The sequence below is a fragment of the Haliotis cracherodii genome, unplaced genomic scaffold (assembly GCF_022045235.1).
Source record: "Haliotis cracherodii isolate W230 unplaced genomic scaffold, xgHalCrac1.p SCAF_6, whole genome shotgun sequence".
In the NCBI taxonomy this organism is placed as follows: Eukaryota; Metazoa; Mollusca; class Gastropoda; order Lepetellida; family Haliotidae; genus Haliotis; species Haliotis cracherodii.
Window position 1 is genome coordinate 6,249,831 of NW_027266319.1, and position 21,445 is coordinate 6,271,275.

A 21,445-nucleotide genomic window follows, 5' to 3' on the forward strand; every position below is an offset into this window, starting at 1 on the left:
TGACATCATGAGCATCGATCTACGCAATTGAGATACAGCAAACCTGACCATCTGATCCTGTTAGAATAAATGGGATATGGGGTGTGATAAGAATGGGGTGGGGCGGGATGGCCAAACACACAACGAGTGGGTTAAAGGGAAATGAAAGCTTCTGAAGATGGGAGTGTTGGGAAGGTGAAAAGTGTGATGATCACATGATACAAAACGGATTTCACACGCGAGGTGATGAAGTGTATTTGATCCAAGTTCTTGGGTGGGAGGAAGGTACATGAACAAGGAGAGGGAATGATTATGGTGAAGGGGGAGGGAGGGGGGGGGGGGGGGGGGGGGGGGGGGGTCAGTGAGCCAAAGGTAATAAACCCAAGGGATTAGTGTCTTGGTAAGGTAGGACATTCATCACTACTGATCAAGTCCCCCACAAACACTTCCGGCAGCACCAGGTGCTGCTGCAACAACATACACCATCCTTAATCAGTCAGGGAGTCCCTTTAACAATATCAAACCAAGCTTTCTTCTCCAAGAAGCTCTCATCACACATTTGTACCGGGTGAGATAGTGGGTTCACGCAGCAAGGGGTGGCAAGGCAGACCTGACTGGTGTATATTGTTGTGTAATTCCTTGGTTCTGGACTCCCTAGGGGGCAGCACCAGACCTATGCACTCACAGACCCCATGCCATATTGTGATGTAACGGTAAGCAGGAAGCCCACTACCAATCTTTATCACTGTCGGATGAGTCGTGCACTGATTAATAGGTTCTTGAAGACCATGATGTACAATTAATGACAATTCCTAAAGTAAGACATACCCATAATTACCCCATTTCACTATTTACTTTCAATTTGTCATGACCATAAGTTATTGTAAACAAGGTCACAGTTTGATAATGGAACCTTTTCTCAACTACCACCCCTTGACTTTGATCACATAACACTGAAATAATCCTTATCCCTACAAAAGTAGGACACAGTTCCTTTTTTGGCCTCCTAAGGCAAGCGACTGTTCAAAATATCCCTGTTCGACTAGCAGTGAATGGGTACCCAGTAGGATGAGATGGTAATGTGACTGTTAACCTAGTGCCTCAGAGGCAGCTTGGGTTGTATACTGCCCAAGGAGCTGAGAATGACAGTGAACACTAATCCATTGACGAGTAGCACTCTGATCAAGCTTTAGGGTGTGCATTTATTTATTATAAATATGCTCATTATTATTAATACTAATACTTCGGGAGAGGTGACAATTATCTGCCCGGGGTCAGCTGTCTCTTACATCATTGTGTGGTCAGCTCATAACTGTCTCCTAGTGGAGCAGTGTCCACTCTCTCTACCTATTGATCGTGCTGACCATCACGCCAGATGGACCACTGAACGTCCATTAGCCCCGAGTATCCACATTATTACGCACTGACTCCTGTAATTCCTATAAAAATGTTTGTTTAGTGAGGTGCTTATTTGGAGAGGCGTCATTACCATTTGTCACCTAGTAGAATCGAGGTTGGTTGTGGCACGGCGCTACAGTAATTACAATTAGTGTGATGTCCTGAATCTGTTCTTGGAGCAGACCACAACATTCCTGTGTTCAATAACGTCCACCAGCTTATTGTATTTTGTCAACAATGGTTCCTGACTGGCAATAAATCTCCGCCAAATGGTTCCTGTAATTGCTCTATCAACTTGTCTGTAGCAATAAAGAAATGTAACACAATACAAAGCAAATGGTTGAAGCTGGTTAAGAAGCAACAGAAATCATTTGTTATACATTCAGTGAATGTAAAACACACAAACATTTCGTTAACTCGTTTCGACATTTACCACAAAGGCAATTTGTTTTGTGTGGCAAGTTGGAAATTTCAGATCAAAAACTACATTTCCCCAAATCCTAATCTGTATCTCTTTAGGTAGAAAGATGGATCTACTTGTATCAGTTGTCAAATATGTGAACCAAATTGTCAAGAAAAATCAAACCAAACGACATTCAATATTGGATCTTTGATCCGACGATTAAATGATCGATATACAAAACTATTCTTTTACTCTAAGATCATGTACCAGCTGAAGAATAATCTGTTCCTGATGAGCTGTCTAACTATTGTATCAACCCCTCTCGTGTTAGCCAAGACGTGCAGTTATCAAACATTCCACCAGCGCTGGGATAATATGATCCTATCGGCCATTTTTTCCACCAGTTGATCAAACATCTTGTATCCTAAGTCTGATCCTCGTCATCGGGGCTTCGGATGGGCTGGGATGCAAATGAAAGCTTTCCTAATCATTGGCATTCTCTATTAATAATGTATTGGATTTCTAAGGGGGATCAAGAAAGGCTTGTGGAATCTCTGATTGAACCCGGGCTCTTTCAGCAGTTGTTATGGCTATGAGAGAAGGAGAGAAGAGTTCCACTTCCATCATGCCGAGGACAAATCCAGCCAAAGCTTCATCAAACCCGTCCCTTCCATGAATCACGTCCTCGTCCGTGAATCATGAAATTTTAATCAAAGAGATGATGGGAGATGGGGAAAGTGTGTACAAACCTCGTATTCCATTTCGTACGGCCGGTCATCAAAGTAGGGATCGTCAAAGTCCAAATTGTGTGACATCTCGATGTCTGTTAATCCCATGTCAGCACTAGGCGAGAAGGCAACAGGTCTCCGTGACGACGGTTGATATAAACTGCAACACAAGAAGACATATTTGTTACTAGCACCAGTGCCATCACTCGCCACCCCTTCCCTAATTATACCGACTATCAATGCTAACATGTAATTTTTTGTCACCCTGATTAAAAAGGCGGGTGAAATAGTGGAATATTATTCACCAAGCAGCACCCAGCTCCTCAACACAAAGAACGCAATCAGATGAAGGCGGAGATACCATTGCGAGCTGTCAAACTATGCAACGAGCCGATATGAGAATATTGATGTGAAATTGGGGAGCAGAGGCGTGCAAGTCAGGGATCAAGCTTTGGAATAGCACTCCAATATTTCACCATTTCTGGCCACTCAGTTTATCAATGTGGATGGCTCGCTACCCACCCTGATGAGGCCTGCTTTAGGAACATCCAATTAACGATGGCCACAGTCACAGATTTAGCTAGTATCGCTGTCACTTCTCCACAGATATCAAGTCCTGTTATACTTGATCTATGCATGGTGAAATTATATTGCACAAGCGTGTGCCCCCAAGGTCATTCGTTCTCTGGAGGGAGCACTTGGAGAAATTCATATTGCTAAGATTGTACCATCACAGCGTTTCATTAAAATGATGCCTCTATTCCATTCCAATAAAACCTTAACTCACATTCTCTTTCACGCCTGGGTGAACAACATTGTTTTTTTCCAAGCTGGCGAGCAACAGGCCTAAAAGCCCTTGTCAGAGAAGTGACATCATAGCTCCCTAATACAGTTGTCCGTGAGCTTGATAGGCTCCTGGTCTCTAATAACGACCCTGCAGTCACAGATTGCAAGTTTATTCCCCAGCCGAGTATAAAACAGTCAGTTCAACCACTGACAAAACATACCCTCTCACAAACACGTAGAAATTGTCAAATTAACCCAACCAATATTTTAATGGTTTAACATTGGAACAGAACAGGATTAAAAGTTGGCTAGGACTTACTACCATGGCATGGTAAAGGGAATTTATATACACATTTCGGCAACAAAATCATATTTATGTTCACGATTTCCATGTCGACCAAGACAGGAAGTGGCATAGCTTGTGACAAATGGTGCTCCCGAGCCCTACTTGGTCATCAAGCAGGGGAATCTAATTGGGCATGACACAAACATTTCCATAATTTTCCATTTGAATCGATCACTTGAGATTGGAAGCAACTTATGTCCACTGGAGGAACAACTTGTTAATATGGTGCCATGTGATTTATCCAAGAGGGAGAGGAGCTAAACCGTCTATGAGTAATCTTCATGGAAGAAGCAGCACACTTATTGCAGGCGTCTTTTCAGCAAGGATAGATTCTTCTCCTTGGGGAATCGTTAAATACCCAGTTTTTGGCAAATAAATATTCTTGTGTATTCCCAAACTGGTTTCCTTATAAATGTACGGAATTACTTTAACATGTCAGATCTTGAATCACACTGAAACGCCATCTTAAATCAAAGTTCAAATATTTATATAATTGCTATTTTTAAAACAGGAACATCAATAGTACATGTATCATGTGACAGTTAAATGCAACTATCAGACATGTTTTAACATGTCTAACACAATTCAGGTTTAAATAATGCTCATTAAAAGCTATTCTCCTCAAAAGTATTCCCACCTCTAATAGCAAGTATTTGCTCTTATCCAATTATTTCCGTTGATTTCTTTACGTAACACCTCCCTACCAACCAGACACCTCCCCAGACAAATAACACAGTTTCTTTTAGCACACTGTCTACAAAAACATTCCTGTTTTTTCCACCCATTTTCATCATACTCCGGAGTTCATGCCATCCCATAATGTTCAATCTGTCATCTGTCAGTCATAACACAAGTTGTCAATACCAACAAACAATGCCCGACATTCACACCACAATAGGCTATAAGATGCTGACTCAGGCTTAACCAAATATACTGTAATTGTATTCCCACAAAGTCAAGAAAAGTCTACAGTAAAACCTGACACCACCTTCACACACATTAAGGAGTTCACATATCTATCAGTTCTTCCTTCACAATATACTACTCAACTTTGACAGGGATATCCTTATCAAAAGTAGAGTAGTATATATCAACACATCTCCAAACCATCAACCCTTTATGAAAAAATAATCTTAATATCATCCTCAAATTTGATAAAAACAACCCATAAGGCATTCAAATATTTGTTAAATATTACATTTCTGCACAAAATTCAATATCTTATTTGTACATAATCTTCATGTTAAACATTTGATAATGGATATAAAAAGACTCGGGGGGGGGGGGGGGTCGGAAATGCCAAAGGTCTGCTTTTTAGAACTTTTACGGTACACATGGACCATTGGTGTTAGTGTGGCATTCGGATAAAGGTGTGACATTTGGAACAAGTCGGTTGCACCTTCTCTTGGGCGCCTAGCTCTCTTGAGTCTGCGATCTCTAATCGAATCCAGAATTATTGCTTCTTGGCTGACTGTTGTAAGACTGTCTTTCAAACAACTCTCCACCTACTGCATCTCTGTAGATTTCACTTCCACACATTACAAAACAATACATTCTGCATCATATCCGTCGAGAATCTCAGACCAGGGTCATGTGACAGGTGCTTCCTGTAAATACTTCAAGCCGATGGCAAGGGGAGATAAATCATGTGGAGAATATACCAAAATATTTACCCAATACCACTAAAACAAGATATAAGGTGCCATAAATATTTACCAAAATGGACTACTATGTGGGTGGGGCACTGGTCTACGGTAGTGTTGTAACTATTTGTCAAAAAAAATAAGCATATTTTGTAGAAAGAAATTCATGAGTCACAGTATTATGCAATCGGCACAAAGTCAAATATATCGCAGCTGTTTAACATTGTAACACCGACTTGTACATGTAACATATTTGGATAAGCTTACATCAAAGAAAAACTTCAAAGTTTGAACAAAAAATTTGCTAAACAAACTATGGAAGCGGATCATACTTTCCCAAAACATATTCCAAAGCCCATGTGTCCTCTCTCTGTGTTTTATGTAACGTAAATTTTGAACATGCACTGCCCTGACATGAACTCCGCACATTGTGTTTAGGGCTGACGGCATGTGAGCAGCCGGGTCTGATGCTGATCAGGTCATCAAGGCTGCGCTGGCAAAAACAAAATGGCACGAACAAAGCCAAGCACCCATCACCCAAGTCCTTCCACTCAGGAAATGGGAATGCAACTCCATGTGTTGCGAGGAGTTTGTGCTCCTCAAGTCATAAGTAATACTAGTCTGCACCTGGATGAGCTCCTTACCCTGACAAAAAGATTGCCACCTTTTGTTTATAGCATTCTCCGATTTCCTCGAGGTACCTCCAAAATTTCTCACTCTCATAACTGTCTGGTCGGATTTCGAACAGAGATCATAAACTCTCTCTATCCCTGTTCCGAAATACAGTCTGCTATTATCAATCATTCTTTGTCGTTTTGCTATTTAACTTCTAACAGTAAAGAACAAAACGATGACACAACACAATATTACTACAAACACCCTCACACCACACCATTCACAATGAAGAAAGTTCGGTCGTCCCACCAATTTAAATCTCAATATAGCTTACCGATTGGCAGTCACCTCCATAAATCAAATCCGTCATATTACATAATACAGTTTACAAAAAAGTGACAGCCCCTTTAAAGAGTGAGAAGCCAGTTTTTAACAAAACCTCCTCCACTTCTCCTCAATCCAAATACTCCAATAATCAAAATAATTTACTCTCAGATCACTCATTCCAAAAATTTCTACAGAATACCCATAAACATTATCTCGGTTCCATGACCGACCAATTCCTCATCTGTTTGGCGCTAAGCAGCTGTACTTAAGTGGTATACATCACTGACTATCTCAGAGTTGGCTTTGTGCATATGCAGCATGCCAAGGATGCAGGACTGAATGCTCCAAGCCATCCCCTTGCTGAAACGAGGATCTACTCTCAATTCTGAAAGGGACCTACGGCATGACATTCACTGAATGCATGACATCTCATCAAGATGATACCTTTTATGCTGTAGGTTTTCTTTTTAGTATTGAAATAGATGAAAACACAATATGAAGAATTTATATATCCTTAAAAGTTTGGCATTAAAATGAAGACAATATAAAAAACAGTAATGCTTATCAATAAATACTTGACTTTCAAATCCGGATATACATTATTTGTTTTTATGTCATTCATAAGGGCCTTTACACATAAATCTTTAAACTAAAAGCATTTAGATACTAGATTAATAAAAAATTAAAAAACTCATTATATCTTATTTCATTGTAGGTATCTTAAAAGGATATACGTTTTCAGCAGCATCAACAATCACATAACATTCAACAAGTTTTAATAATTTCTAAGCCAGACAAATTGCTTATCTCATGTTGAACATAATGTTCTCAAATTCTCTAACCAAAGTCTACACAATTAATAACAAACATGGAAAAAAATACGGAAAAAATAAACAAAAGCAGTGTAGTCTAGCTCTGCCATACTCCATCTTGTCATGTGTGAAGGTTTGTGTGTGAGAAGGCAGTAGGTGGAATCCCAGCCCTGTGTATTAACTGCACTCCAATTACAGCTCCCCTGGTATCATGCTAGCATAACCAGCTTCAGGCAAAAACTTAGAAGTTGGGGAAATTACTCACGCTGCGATCTCCTCGTTATGAGATGTCATTGATAGCAGTCTCAATTGTGAAGACTTGCGCAAATGGTACATTTTAGTCATTTGGAGATTTGGCGATTATAACGCTTTTCATTGTGTTATGTTGCTAATTCAGCAATTCACATGACAAAAACTCATGATTATTAGCTTCCAGAACCAGAATAGATTCATCAATTCAAATAAAAAGACACTTCATTTGGCTGGTTAACAGGTTTTAACCTACTAAGTCTTTAGGTGAGAAAGGTGTGAAGACAATTAATTGAGACCATCAGGCCTATGAAGCTGTATCCCTTAAAAATAAATATTTCAAAATAATTTATGAGTCGGACTAGCTCTTTGACCTGCCTGTACAATTGTTCAAATATCTTCGCTAAAATTCCAAGGCAATCTTTCCAGAGATGTAACTCAAGGTCATAGGGCAGAAGTATCAAGTTTGATGCGCTGTCGAAGGACTGATTACTAAATAATCTGTATCCAGCTAGTCCGGCCCCGATTGACCCTTTCTGACAGTTTTTTTTAAGGATCATCAAAGGAGCAATCCTAACCCTAAGTGAATGCCTTTTGTTGGGAGGCTCTGGTGGCCATATTTCTCTCTCTGCTGACATCGTACATGAAGTCCGTCTCAACGTAATCCCAAAACAGTCTCAGGCTGCCTGAAAATGACTTTTAGTCATGAAAGCTAGTCCTAACGCAGAGACAGTGATGAACAGCTATTTCAAGATGTCCTTTTACGGGATATGATCATGCGAAATGGCACAGAGTGCATCCTCTAGTCTCTAACAGTTCTCAACAGCTACAGGGGATTACAGGGGATCGCTCATTGCCACGTACTATCAACCATCCTGCGGTCGTTCCACGCTGAATGCATTTTATGCCCAGGGATGCAGAGCAGCATTGTCTGATGAGACGGAACACTATCATTCAACAGAGTAAACATGGCCATTTTATTTCAGAAATAGACCATGTTCAAAACACTCTATTTTCTATGTGATAGCCCCCAGTGTTACCCAAGGGCAGCAGCTTTGTTGCTGATATGTGCTAAAGAGTGCATCAACAAAGATTGAACTTTATCAAGAGTACACACTACGAAAACAGCTAGTTGCATCAATTGCAAAACTATTAAAAAAAGCAGATTTCAATGAATCAAATCTAGCATCCATCCAGAGAGGAAGCTGTTGATCAACCTCTATCATTATTGATGTACTTTAACATCTTGATAAAACTTTACAAAACCAAGCTCGACATATAGATTTTGTATCTTATTGTAACATATCCAAATATATGTTATTAATAACGAATAGTCTTTACAAGACCTTTCAAACATAAAATGCTGTAAATTAACAATGATTGTAGATCATTCTCTTACCGGACATATTCATATCAAGAAAGAGCTTTTCTTAGGTTACGGAACAAATGTCAACATAATATGATATTGATTATGTCAAGTATACTCACTAGTGTAAATAGCCATACATCGCAGAATCAAGCAAGCATCAACTAACTCTATCGCAAATGGAATGAAACAGATCTACCTCAAACTATTATCAGATCTGCAAAAGTACCGGACAATGACCACGAAATCCAAGTTATAATGATTGGATATGAAATGCATGAATAAGTTATGCCCAGGATGCAAACAACAGATGGGAAAAGAGCATAACAGTTCCAGGCTTCCTGACTCATTCAAAACTTTTCAAGCACATATCTTTGTACACCTGACTCAAATGGGATTTTGATGAAGCAGAAGTACAACCTGTGAATGAACGATTACAGACCTGACAGCCTTCATTGTGTCGGCCACAAGTCCCTTGTTGCGGACTTAAAAAGGATCGAAATGGTGGTTATAAGAGCTAAAACAGCAACTGTATCAAACAAGAGTTGTGTGCTGCAAGGTTGACTACTCACCCTGGTCTTCTCTCTGTTACCAACAGAAGCATACCTGAAGCCTATCCTTTTCATATTATCTCTGTTTTCTATTATGAAATCTGTCAAAATGATCAATGTGATAAGGCTGGCCCTTGTGGGAAGAAAGTTGAACACAGCATTTGAAATGTTTTTGTTGCCAATCAAGCATGTTTGAAAGGAAAGGGCCCAGCATGGTTGACAGCGACAAAAGAACAATGGGTAAGTTACCTGCTGGATTATCACAAAGAACATTCCACAAAAGCCATCTTGGTTTCACAACATAACAGGTGAAAGATGCAACATTGTTATCACATGTCTTCACATCATCATGATACGGCCAGCGGGACACACCTGTATCATTAACGATCACTTATCATCATTTTTTGTGAAGGGGATTGTTCAACAAAACAGTGTTTGTGTCTATTCAAGGGAGGAACCATTTTAGTACCAGAACGTCACCCTATTACCTGTTTATATTCTAATATATTACACTAAAAAGATTTAGAAAAAGATGGTAGGCATTGAATTGTTCAAATTAGATTTTCTTGAAATGGATTGTCATTCAATCGAAATAATGTTGGTTTGGTTTGTTATTTAACACCGCACTCAGCAATATTCCACCTTTATGACGGCGGTCTGTATATAATTGAGTCTGGACCAGACAATCCAGTGACTTGCATCATGATCATCGACCAATGCAATTGAGACATGATGACATGCATCAACCAAGTCAGCGAGCCTGACCACCTGATCCCGTTAGTCGCCTCTTATGACAAGCATGGGTTGATAAAGACAATATTCTTGAGAAGCTCTTTGTCAGGATGAAAAATTAAATGTCATCGCGAAATAATTCAAGATATTAACAACAGATCCCATCTAACCTCTAATCGTATATACATAACCATCAAGATAAAAATTATGTAAATTGCTGTAAGCATTCTCCTGATGTTACAAGCTATGTTCGTAACAGCAACTAATGTACTATTTATGTTGAAGAAGGCATTCCCAATAAAACAATATACTGTATGACACATGATAAAACAGCCTGTAACCTTGATCCTAATGACATTGCTACCATGACTGGCACATAAACAGCACCTGTGACCAATTCCCTACCGACAGTACCAAGCGGAAAGAAGTTCGCATGTCTGAAGGAATTCCAAGTAGCTTCCAACTTCCTCTCTGGTGCATTATGGGAGTAAATTATGAGTATTTTATCCAACAACACCATTTTGATGAGGACCACGTGTCTAATGAGAAATGACTAGCAATACATCTCCGTGATATGGGTTGGGTATTTGTCATACTGAAGAAGATGACCTCTTATCGTACTATCATTAAATAGTTCATTCAATTTATCAACATGCAAAATTTGACTTCACATCTTTTCAAAACATCTGATGAAAATCATCGAAATCATCCAATTCTTTACATTTTAAATCATTTCGTAACATTTTTTTTAACTTTTGGGGTCTGATTATTTTACATTAAATTTCAGTTAAAATGACTTCTTCCTCCATAACAAGGTTGGAGCACTTTAAAGACTTTGTAACAAAAAATCAACTTAAAAAAATTTGACCACCCAGAAATCTTTTTATTTTTGTTTCACAGTTTCCTATCTTCACCATCAGCAGCCATTCTGCACAAAGAAACATTTAAATAGCAAATCTACCACCCACTACTACACATCCTTGCAACATGTTCCTGTCAAAATTGTGCATCACCAATAAGAAGAGGATTTTCTCAAGTGTGAAATTGGGATTCAAAGGATGCACAAAAGGGGCACCAAAGGAGAGTAATTAGGCCCCTGTGGCTGCATTCAATACCCAATCTCCCCAGGTAGGAAAATGTCCGTCTACAAACAACCTTACTTGTCTAAATCGTTTGATCAAGACTGACTGTTATGTATGTAACATTGGAGACGGGTAATGGTGGAGACAAAGACTTTCTTTCTCTATTAAATCACCAACTTCAGTTGCAACTACTTTTCATCACCTTATAATGACATTTTCCCCTCTTTTCCTCAAGAACCCTTCCGATAGTCTAAAGACCATGCGACATTATGAGAGATTCCTTGTTTGGCAACACTGCCAATGATGGAACGAGATCAGTCCTCGGTGTCCTCTCGCTGATCAATAGCTACTGTTGCATTTGCAGCAAAAAATCCAATTTTCGACTCAATTCCTCCATTCTGCAAAGATCGGCGGGGATTAATGTTAAGGCCCGATTCAAACAGTGTTATTTGACATGAAAGGATTGTGGGAAATGAAAAGTGATTGTGAAGCAATGTAAGGGGCCCCAGGTAGCTCTTGGCCACCTCACTTCAAACGATCACCAAATAACCTGCAACTTCCAAATGGGAAAGCCATGCACTTTAATTCCCATAATACACACAAAGTTTGAATTCTACCCGAGCGGGAACAATGGCAGAATGCTGCAAATCCTTCCCTATCCCTCCTTGCTCATTGCCCCGTCTCGATGCCAATACATTTTGGTCCGAATCATAAGGACTCCTGAAACCATTTCAAACTCAATTCTTTTCAAAGAATGCTCCAATGAATTCTGTTTCAGTTAATCGGATAGATTTTCCAAAGACAGAATTTAAATGGCTCTAGTTAATACTGGTAATTTAAAATGAGCATATTAGGTATTGACGATTCTATAAATTGGTTTAATTATCTTTCCATGTTGAAATTAACTGAAATATCATGAAAGACAATTCCATGTTCCATGATTATAATGTCAAGGAAATATGTCTACGTATAAATACATATTTTTCCGTCTATAGTTAATTAAGTCCTGGAAAGGCACGTGGTTAGAGCAGTTGCTTGTCCTGCAGACTGGGTTTAATTCCCTTTGTGGGATTTTATGTGAAGCCACATCATATAAATCTGCTGAGAATTGACAGCAATAAAGAGATACCAACCAGAACCATTCACATATGCACTGAGTAGAGCTTTATACAGCCTCTTTCACATCATACCTGGACCCCAAAATGGATTTCACCCATTGCATCATGTGGAGAATTGAACCCAGACTGTTGGCATGGCAAGTGAACACCTTACCCACCTGGCTACCTTACCGTCCAGTCATCCTTAGAATGTTCTTTACAAGTTCTTAGAATAAATATTTCACTGTAAAACACAGCTGGCAAAATTTTGTTTATTTTCTAATTTCAGGTTTTCTTGCCAGCCGTTCTTGTGAATCAAATAGAAAAAGACTGATTACAGAGTTAACACAATCCACAGAGGATATACATACCATAGGCTAAAGAAACAACGGCTTCTCTTCTATCTAATTAATCTCCCCATGAGGGGGGCAGGAGGAATACCCCTAAAGGATAGTAACCAATAAAGAAATATTGTCACAAATATTCAAAAAATATCCCATGATAAATGAAGCCTACTTGACTAACAACTCAAAATAGATATGCTATTTCCCTATCAACATTGCTGGCAATATATTCATTGTCAGGATGCTTTCATTTAGTGCCGTGGTATGATTTCATTGGAAAGTAAATGTTGCTTCTGTCTGGGAATACCTAAGAGTATCATTCATTCATTTTCACTGCGGGATGCTTGAATAAAAGTTAGTTAACGACACGATGCGGAGATGGGAAGCGCTGTAACATCACAGCCAAGACATTCACCCATAAATAAAAGAAAAAACAAAGGGGAATTTTCCTATTCATGTCCTTCGTCATTAACTTCTCAGATGTTACGTACTTGATTTTTTAAATAAAAAAAAAAAGTTTCTGCATGATACTGGCAAAGAACTGGTTAAGTAGTTGCATAAGAAGAAAAATATCAAAATGCAAAACATTTGTGGTTATAACCTTTAATATGGTACACAGTAATATCAGGTGAGTGAGTGAGTGAGTGAGTGAGTGAGTGAGTGAGCTACGCTGCTTGTAGCAACATCCAGCCATGTGCCAGTAGGGACACACCAATTTGGTACTAATAATGTAGGGTTGGAAAAAAACACAAATGCTAATGATTCAATTCCAACAGCTCTCTTTCCGCAGAAAAAATCTTCTACCCAGGTGTCAGAAATGATTTTTTCGGGGTCTTAAGGCAGATAATGCTGTCAAGCAGGGGTATTTCACTGATGGCAGCAACACAGGAGAACAGAGACCATTTTTTCAGTTTCAGACTGCATGTTGTCCATGTTCCTCAAAGCTAGCACTGCTGATGGAGGCAGTTCATCAGGGAGACGGCCGAGTGCCATGGAGTGATGGATGACACCAGAGATCTGTTCCTCTCTCATGGCCTCTCACAAGTTCAACAGTGCTAAATCAACCAGGAAATCACCTTTTAATTAATCAGCATTTCTCCTCTTGCCATCTCCGAGCAAGCAGCAAAAACAGCCGAAAAAATATCTTGTGAAAAATGGCAAAATTGCATCCGGTGGAACCATAAATTATCACCCGGATCGAATTAATTGTCAAATAATTTGTAGTGATTTCATAATTGTGGTGCTAATTTAGATCAATTAGTTCCCCAGTTTTTTCTAAAGTCAATCAGTTCTCGTAAATAACCGATTAGCCGTTTTTGTTTGTTTTTCTAAGTACTTAATGTTTATCCATCAATGGGTACAACCGGAGAGCTTACTGATAAACCTTTAGAAAAAGATCCGATTTCACTTTTCAAAAACATGGTGCATCCCTATCCCTAAGGCCAAAGGTAGCTCCATCGTGTGACTCAATGAGATCTGCATCTGGGCCGCCTCTGACTGAGTGGATGGTATGGGTTTTGAGCTGTGACGGCAGGTGCTGCCTGATTCCTCCACCAGATGGCTCTCCCGACACCCATATATCAGACAACGATAGAGAAAGCTCATCACACTCATCTTTGACACACTTCCACAGAACCATACATGTTCGAGCATAACAATGCAACATGGCCGACGTCCAGTATGAAATTCTTCCCGACACTGAAAAAAATTCTTTTCCAAACACATGTATGGGTATTTGTTTGAAAGACTGGAAAACAGGCTTTCATTTGGATTGCCATACCAGAACGTTTTTCTAACATGGTGCATTGGCAATGGATACAAATGACCTTGACATTCAGGTCACAGGCACTAATGGGAAAAACAGCCTTAATTTCTCATCATGACGAGAACAAGATATGAGGAAAATAATGAAATTATTTCTAAAACACATGAATAACAGAAATAAACTCGGTGAAATTAGATTACCATGGAAACCTTTTCTAGTGAGATGGTCGTGTTACGATATGTCACTGGTGTTATGTTTGGATATACGCTCTTCATCTAGTGACGGTCAAGAACAGTCAGGATCAATTCATCTGCCAATATTTCTACAATATCGTCACATTAACGTCTTCTCCAGCTAGCAATGGCTGATGTCCTTGTCAGACGGACTTAACTCCCCTTAATCCTTCAGTAATTCAAGACGGTCGCCATAGAGATCAACATGTCTGTGGAACTGAAAGATTTACATTTAATGGTCATCGAAGATGTACTAAGTATAACCGGAAATTGGATTGGAAAAAGATGGACATTGATTCCAAGAATGTTGTTTTCTTGAGGTCGTAACTGCCATGACTGTTTATCACGGTCTAAAGTACCCTATTATTCTCCTATTCAGCTGTAATACAACGAAATAACTGGATAATGATTGTGTACCTTTGACGAGAATCAAATAGAATGAGTCACAATCCATTTCTGTAACAGACTCTCAGCAGCAACAAGGAATGTCCTTAAACCTGAATAACCCTGAATTGACTACAGCAGACTAAGCTCACATCCAAACTTTACCAACCAGTGCAGTTTGTATTTATCAAATCTTTGGAGAAAATGTCTCTTTAATTAAAAACCAAAACACATAAATTGTAATTACATAGAAATAACCCGATTTTGGGTTTCCTCTTCTGCACCTGTCTACGTACTCCCATAATGCATCTGGCTTCCTACCTCCCCTCGGCGGTATGTCGCGTGCCAGCATGTACTCTCCCCCTATTAACAGCTATTAGCGAAGTCTGTGGATCTATTTGAAGTTGTGCAGTTTATGGCCCAAGTTTCAGAGTTTATGTTTCAGCTCCGATCCCCTCGTTTCCATCTCATCAAAATCTGTGCCAGTAATTATAAATCTCTCGCCATCCTATGGCGTTAATGGCGGTGGCACCCGACTTGTTCAACAGCCCTCCCTTCTCCTTCAAGCTGGGATCGTCACACTTAATTCTTTCATAATTTTTACTGCTTAGTATTAACTTTGATGTCAAATTGATAATACACACAGAAAATGTATTGATTTATCCACATCCTTAAAGGAGAAATTTAAACAAAAAACATATTCATAAAAAAATCCAAAGCACTGTTAGCACTTCCAGTAAATTTTAGTCTAAGGTCAAGTTAAGGAATATTTACAATTTAAGACATCTTAATAACAAATTTCAATCAATTCAAAACAATCCAAAGGCCAACATTTTTTACATGAATTACCAACACTGACTTCGTTTGACAGAAATCCTTTCCACATCTACAGAAACCAAACAAATTTTATATCCTCAAGTGCCACAGTTGACCTGGATAGGAGCAGAGAGCTGAAGCCCAGAAATAGACCCTTGTAATGATAGAGCTTGCCCCTAGCCTGTACTGGAAATAACAGCATAACATCTCAACTAGTTGAGCTCAGGTACCACTTTTATGTTCCAGAGATAAAACATCAAAGCCAGAGCTCGTCTGCACTGACCTGAAGGGCTTCATCATGGTGCTAGCTGGGGTGAAGGAACAGGGGGCTGACCTCCCACAAAGGAGGGGAGTCATGTAAGGGCTGGAACAGTGTTTTAGTTGTGTTATGAGGTCTCATAAAGCCAGACGTCACACACAATTCACTAGCCTGGGTCTGGTGTCAATGGGCTAAGAATCCTCACTGTGACAAATCCAGGATTTGATATCATGACCAGTGGACCAGTTTGTTGTTTAATGCCACACTCAGCAATATGCCAGCTGTATGACTGCGGCCTGTAAATAATCAAGCCTGGACCAGACAATCCAGTGATAGATATTGTGCAACAATCCATGCTGTTGGGGTATGAGGACAACTATGAACCAAGTACCCGAGTCTTCCCACCCGAACATTTCCGTGAAGATTCCGAGGTAGAATAGGTAGAATAGGTAGAATAGGTCTTCAGCAACCCATGCTTGCCGTAAAAGGTGACTATGCTTGTCGTAAAAGGCGTCGTATCGATGCTCATGACATCAATCACTGGATTATTTACAGACCGCCGTCATATAGCTGGAGTATTGCTGAGTGCGGCATTAAACAACAAACCAACCAACCAACCAACCGCCCACCTGAATCATTTGGTCGCCTCTTACGACCAGCATAGGTTGCTAGGGACCAATCCAGTCCAGAATTCCAACAATGTTATTTTATCTTAAGCTTGATCAGAGCCATGTTTTGTCCTGGCTTGGAACTGACATTATCACATCTTTAAGTAGGAGGACCAGCATTAACAAAACTTGACTTCACTATACGCTTCATCAGGAAAAGATTTCATGCAAGCACTTTGAAACTTTTAGAACTCAACCCACTCAAAACATCAATGTTTATGCCTGCAAAGTCTTGAAAACAACTTCAAAATGTCAGCAAGTATTGACAAAAAAATCTTTCTTTCTTGATGTTCATAAAATAATCTAAGCAATGTAATGTTAAAGAGAACGCTTAAGATTATGAAGCAACGCCTTCAAGTGCGTCATAGTAGTGCATGATGGGTAGGCAGCAGGATTGTGGGTAATCTCTTAGCTCACCTGTTGAGTATGTTATCATTTACACCTAACAAGCTAATAGGTCATTACCAAATGTCCCTCGCTTTAAAACATCTGCACCCAGTGTTTGCCAGATAAACTCGCTATCATGATCCCAGGGGACGAAACCACCTTCAGTAAATTGTTTTTATTCACCCTTTTCAACAAACTTGCTGAAGAGTAGATGAGAGTTACTTTGAAGTCTCGATTATCACATTAAAACGGCCAATATTTCATAACTTTATCAAGTTGCGATTTCCGCAGCCTCTTTTCTACACTGTAGTACATTGGGTATGTTTTCCCACAGATAAAAGATGGACGGTGAATCTTTTTTTCAATAAGCATCAGCGGATGCCTCAAGTAATAAAATAAACTATTATGTCTCTCACACCGAATGATTCAGCTTACCGAGTTGGCACAGCGCTGTTTTGCAAGTTATAGGAACGGGGAGGGATTCCGTGGAGTTTAGAGCACCCATGGCGCTCACATCACATCTGTTGTGCAATGACTAAGCTTGGCTCATTCTGGATTTGATTCTTCAAGACTGGTGTAATTTTCAGCTCAAATGTCATGACATGGGATTCCGGTGGTCACCAGACTTGGAAATACCCATCCAAATAAAGTATGTTTGGTGTAAATGTCAATCCTAAAAGTCATCAAATTGGCCCATTTTTATCAAATAGGCCCCAGGAGGACATAGTCAGTGATGTAAAACAAATAGCATCTATACCATCCTACCCCTTCAAGCTGTGAACACAATGGAGAATTTCAACACCGATCTCAAAACGACGGTAAGGTCGCCTCGTGGAATTGGTTCGTTTTTTCCATATGGGACAAATTTCTCCATTTTAATCAGACTGTTGATATTTGAATGTAGGAAATCCCATGTCATCATGTGAAAATAGGAAATTACCACAACAAACATTGGTGTCCTCTGACATTTGAGTTTGTGCTGATCACGCAGGGGGAGCGCTACAGATGCAAGTCCACAAGATATAAGGCCCCAAACCAAATATCAGAAAGTCCTTTTTTTCGAAACCTAAAGAATTCAATCTCCAGAAACAAGAATCAAATTCCGGTTTCCCACAGTCATCGTACTATATAAATCCTTCCTGCAAGTTCTTATCAATGGCCCTATTTATCCTGGATCGGGCACCCATTGCAGGGAGGATGGATTTTCTCTCCGGTGTACCTGATCTTTGAGGAATCAAAACATGGGGGATAAGACGAAGAAATGACCCTTCCGATCTCACAAAACCAACAGCACAAAAGTGACAGAATGTGAAGCATTATTCCTGCTAAAATATACTGAGTGAGTGAGTGAGTGTTTGTTGTTTAACGCCGCACTCAGCAACACTCCAGCTATATGACGGCTGTCTGTGAATAATCGAGTCTGGACCAGACAATCCACTGACTGATATCATGAGCATTAATCCACACATTTGGGATACGATAACATGCATCAACCAAGTCAGCGAGCCTGACAACCCGATCCCGTTAGTCGCCTCCCAGTTGCATAGATAGGAGCTCATAATGTCAATCGCTGGATTGTCTGGTCCAGACTCAATTATTCACAGACCACCGTCATATAGCTGGAATATTGCTGAGTGCGGTGTTTAACAAACAAACAAACAAACAAACAAACAAACAAACAAAACAAAACAAAGCTAGCGTCCCGCATATCGAAGGTGTGTGTGTGTGAAATGCTGTACTCACCCACTGACATGCAGGGGGTAGAACCCTGGCGGTGGTGTTGGCGGTCGGTTGTAGCAGTAAAAGTCCTCCTCCGTTTGCGTACCTATTGACACCATTGTCGGAGAACGATTTTTCATCTTATTCTTATTAACCCTACGTAAAACCTCCACCACGATAGGCTCCTTGGCTGTGCGGAATGCTTCTACCGCTGCCTCATGACTTGATTGTGACAGATCCTGCCCATTCACCTGTAAAAGACAAACATCGTAAGTAACACGGTCAAGGAGACGTAAACACATGCAACAAGGTTGAGGAAGCAGAAAGAAGCTACATGGTCAATAAGACAGAATTCAAATCAATGAGATATCTCAAGTACCATGGTCAATGATATATTATCATTAACATGGTCTGCGAGATATCGTAGGTAACATGGTCTACAAGATATCATAGGAAACATGGTCTACAAGATAATATAGGAAACATGGTCTCTGAGATATCGTAAATAATATGGTCTAAGAGATATAGTAAACAATATGAACTATGAGATATAACAAGTCATATGGTCTACAAGATTCGTAGGGAACATGGTCTAAGAGATATAGCAAACAATATGAACTACGAGATATCATAAGTCATATGGACTACAAGATATGTTACAAGATATGTTAAGTGATAGTGCCTGAGAGATATCAAGTAACATGGTTTATGATAAAGCATCAGAAATAACATCTGCAAAATTAATGATCATTAATATTTCAAATAATCCAATTGACACAACAGAACAGCATCCCCACTGAATCTAACCTATTTAATTCCTGAATGTAATTTCGGTATATTTCTAAATAATAGTCAGTATCTTCTCTGACGTAACCTAGGATAACTCAGTAGTACATCTTGCACAGTGGTATAACAGATCATGGGTCTAATTCAGGCTCACTTTAAAAGATGAAGACTTTTCAAGGAGTTATTTTGTTATTGAACCAATATCACAACATCTAGCACCAGTAGAGTTAGTGAGTTGGTTCCACTTTTAGCAATATTCCATTAGTATCTAGGACGGGACACCAGACACAGGCATCACCGAAGAAGCCAGTGGGAACGAAACCCAGACCTTTAGCAGGACAAATGAACACTTCATCCACAGGCTACTCATCCCTTGGCTCCATTTGATCTCAAACCTGGTTCTACTCCCCCATATCTGCTTAATTCAAACATTTGGACTCAGCAAGTAAGTTGTAAAAATAAAGAAAATCTACCGAAACAGCTCCATGAACTATCCTCGTGATCCAGTCCAAATCTTTGACAGCATCCTTCTAGTTCAGAGTTCGACCGCATTTCCACAATCCAACAATCTTAATTACCACAATGCAAATCACTTACAGAGAAATTAACGGAAATACATCACCCACATCAAACGGATGAACTCCAAGGGACATTAGTTAATATCGAAGGTGATTCATTCAGGAAGTGATATTGACCTCAACTCCCTGATGCTACATCCATACAGTGACACAGAACCCCATGCTTGCATCACTGGTACAGCAGCAAAGACTACCTACAGAGGCGTTATGGATTATGAAGTCATATCTCTCGATGGGCAACCAAGCTTGCAACTAATTGTTGCTACTGGTCGGGTTTGTCTGCCCCTGGGGCAATCGCCCTCTTGTGTAGCAATGGGTCGTTAGACCTCCTCCCGGCAACCTCATTCATTTTTTATGAAGGTGAGACAATAATGACATCAAAAATAGCGACCAAACAAACCCAGCGCCATCTAGCTCACAGACCAGATTAACCTACCAACAGCAGTCCCATCTAATAAGGACAGAGATGCCCAAACTACCTGTTCACCAAGTAATCAGCTTCATAAATATTTCCCTTTCATCTGATTGGCCGACTGCGGATGACAGCCCTGGTGGTGACCTTGGCCCCTTGGGACACCGCGGAGGAATCCACGTGTGGCCTCGGTAATGATGTCTTGTTGCACTTTATTTCCAGGCTAAAACACGGCATCTCTTGTGGTACACTCGCTGTGTTGGAGACTCATGATCAATAGACGTGATAACATGGTTCAATCTGACGGCGAAATATGGACTAAATGTCTCCTGGGTTTCCTCTTAATAAAGTTAACTTTTTCCCAACACCGAGGTTAAAACAATCCAAATTATTCAATCTTTTTGTAATGGATATTTCATATCAAGTTAAGATTGACAGTGTCAACAAAGGCAGAGAACAAACAAAATGGGAGCCCAATTTGATGAAGTTTGGGCCTGAATAAGCATGCATGCTCAAAAGTCAAACAATCCAATTTTTTGGAACAATTGTGAAAAATCCGTGGCCATAAATTTTTAAACTTTAGAGGCGATTGGAATCAATAATGGTTAACACTCAAGAATCGTGGAAGTCACTGGGGGCCTGGCAACAACAGAGACTGTTCCGGAACTTGTAACAAGTTGAAGAGCTTCTACAAATATGGTGACCTAGCTGGTTCTATTATCAAGAATCCTTATCATTACCAGTCCGTAAAGTTAGCACGTTAACATGGAAGCCCATGGTTAAAAATACTAACATAACACGAACTAGTTTCAATGAAGATTGAAAAATACATTATTTGGCCATAACATCCCATGAGTACAGTTTGGTATTGATAATGAAAATATCACCAAGAATGTAAAATAAATATGTGAAATTCTGTCATAGAATCCAAGTTCCATTTGAATTATTCAGCAAAAGCAATTACCCAAACAACTTCATTT

At 39.7% G+C, this 21,445-nt stretch overlaps 1 protein-coding gene across 5 annotated transcripts in view; it reads right to left on the minus strand.

The window, feature by feature from the left end:
• LOC139444776 (E3 ubiquitin-protein ligase PDZRN3-like) overlaps window positions 1–21,445 on the minus strand; it is a 295,562-nt gene that overhangs the window by 64,646 nt on the left and 209,471 nt on the right. For all 5 annotated transcript variants that reach the window (XM_071225726.1, XM_071225725.1, XM_071225727.1 and 2 more), the window contains 2 exons: window positions 18,714–18,940; window positions 2,530–2,668 (listed from right to left, as the gene is read on the minus strand). In XM_071225726.1, the coding sequence (XP_071081827.1) occupies window positions 2,530–2,668; window positions 18,714–18,940 (366 nt within the window). The remainder of the gene's footprint in view (window positions 1–2,529; window positions 2,669–18,713; window positions 18,941–21,445) is intronic.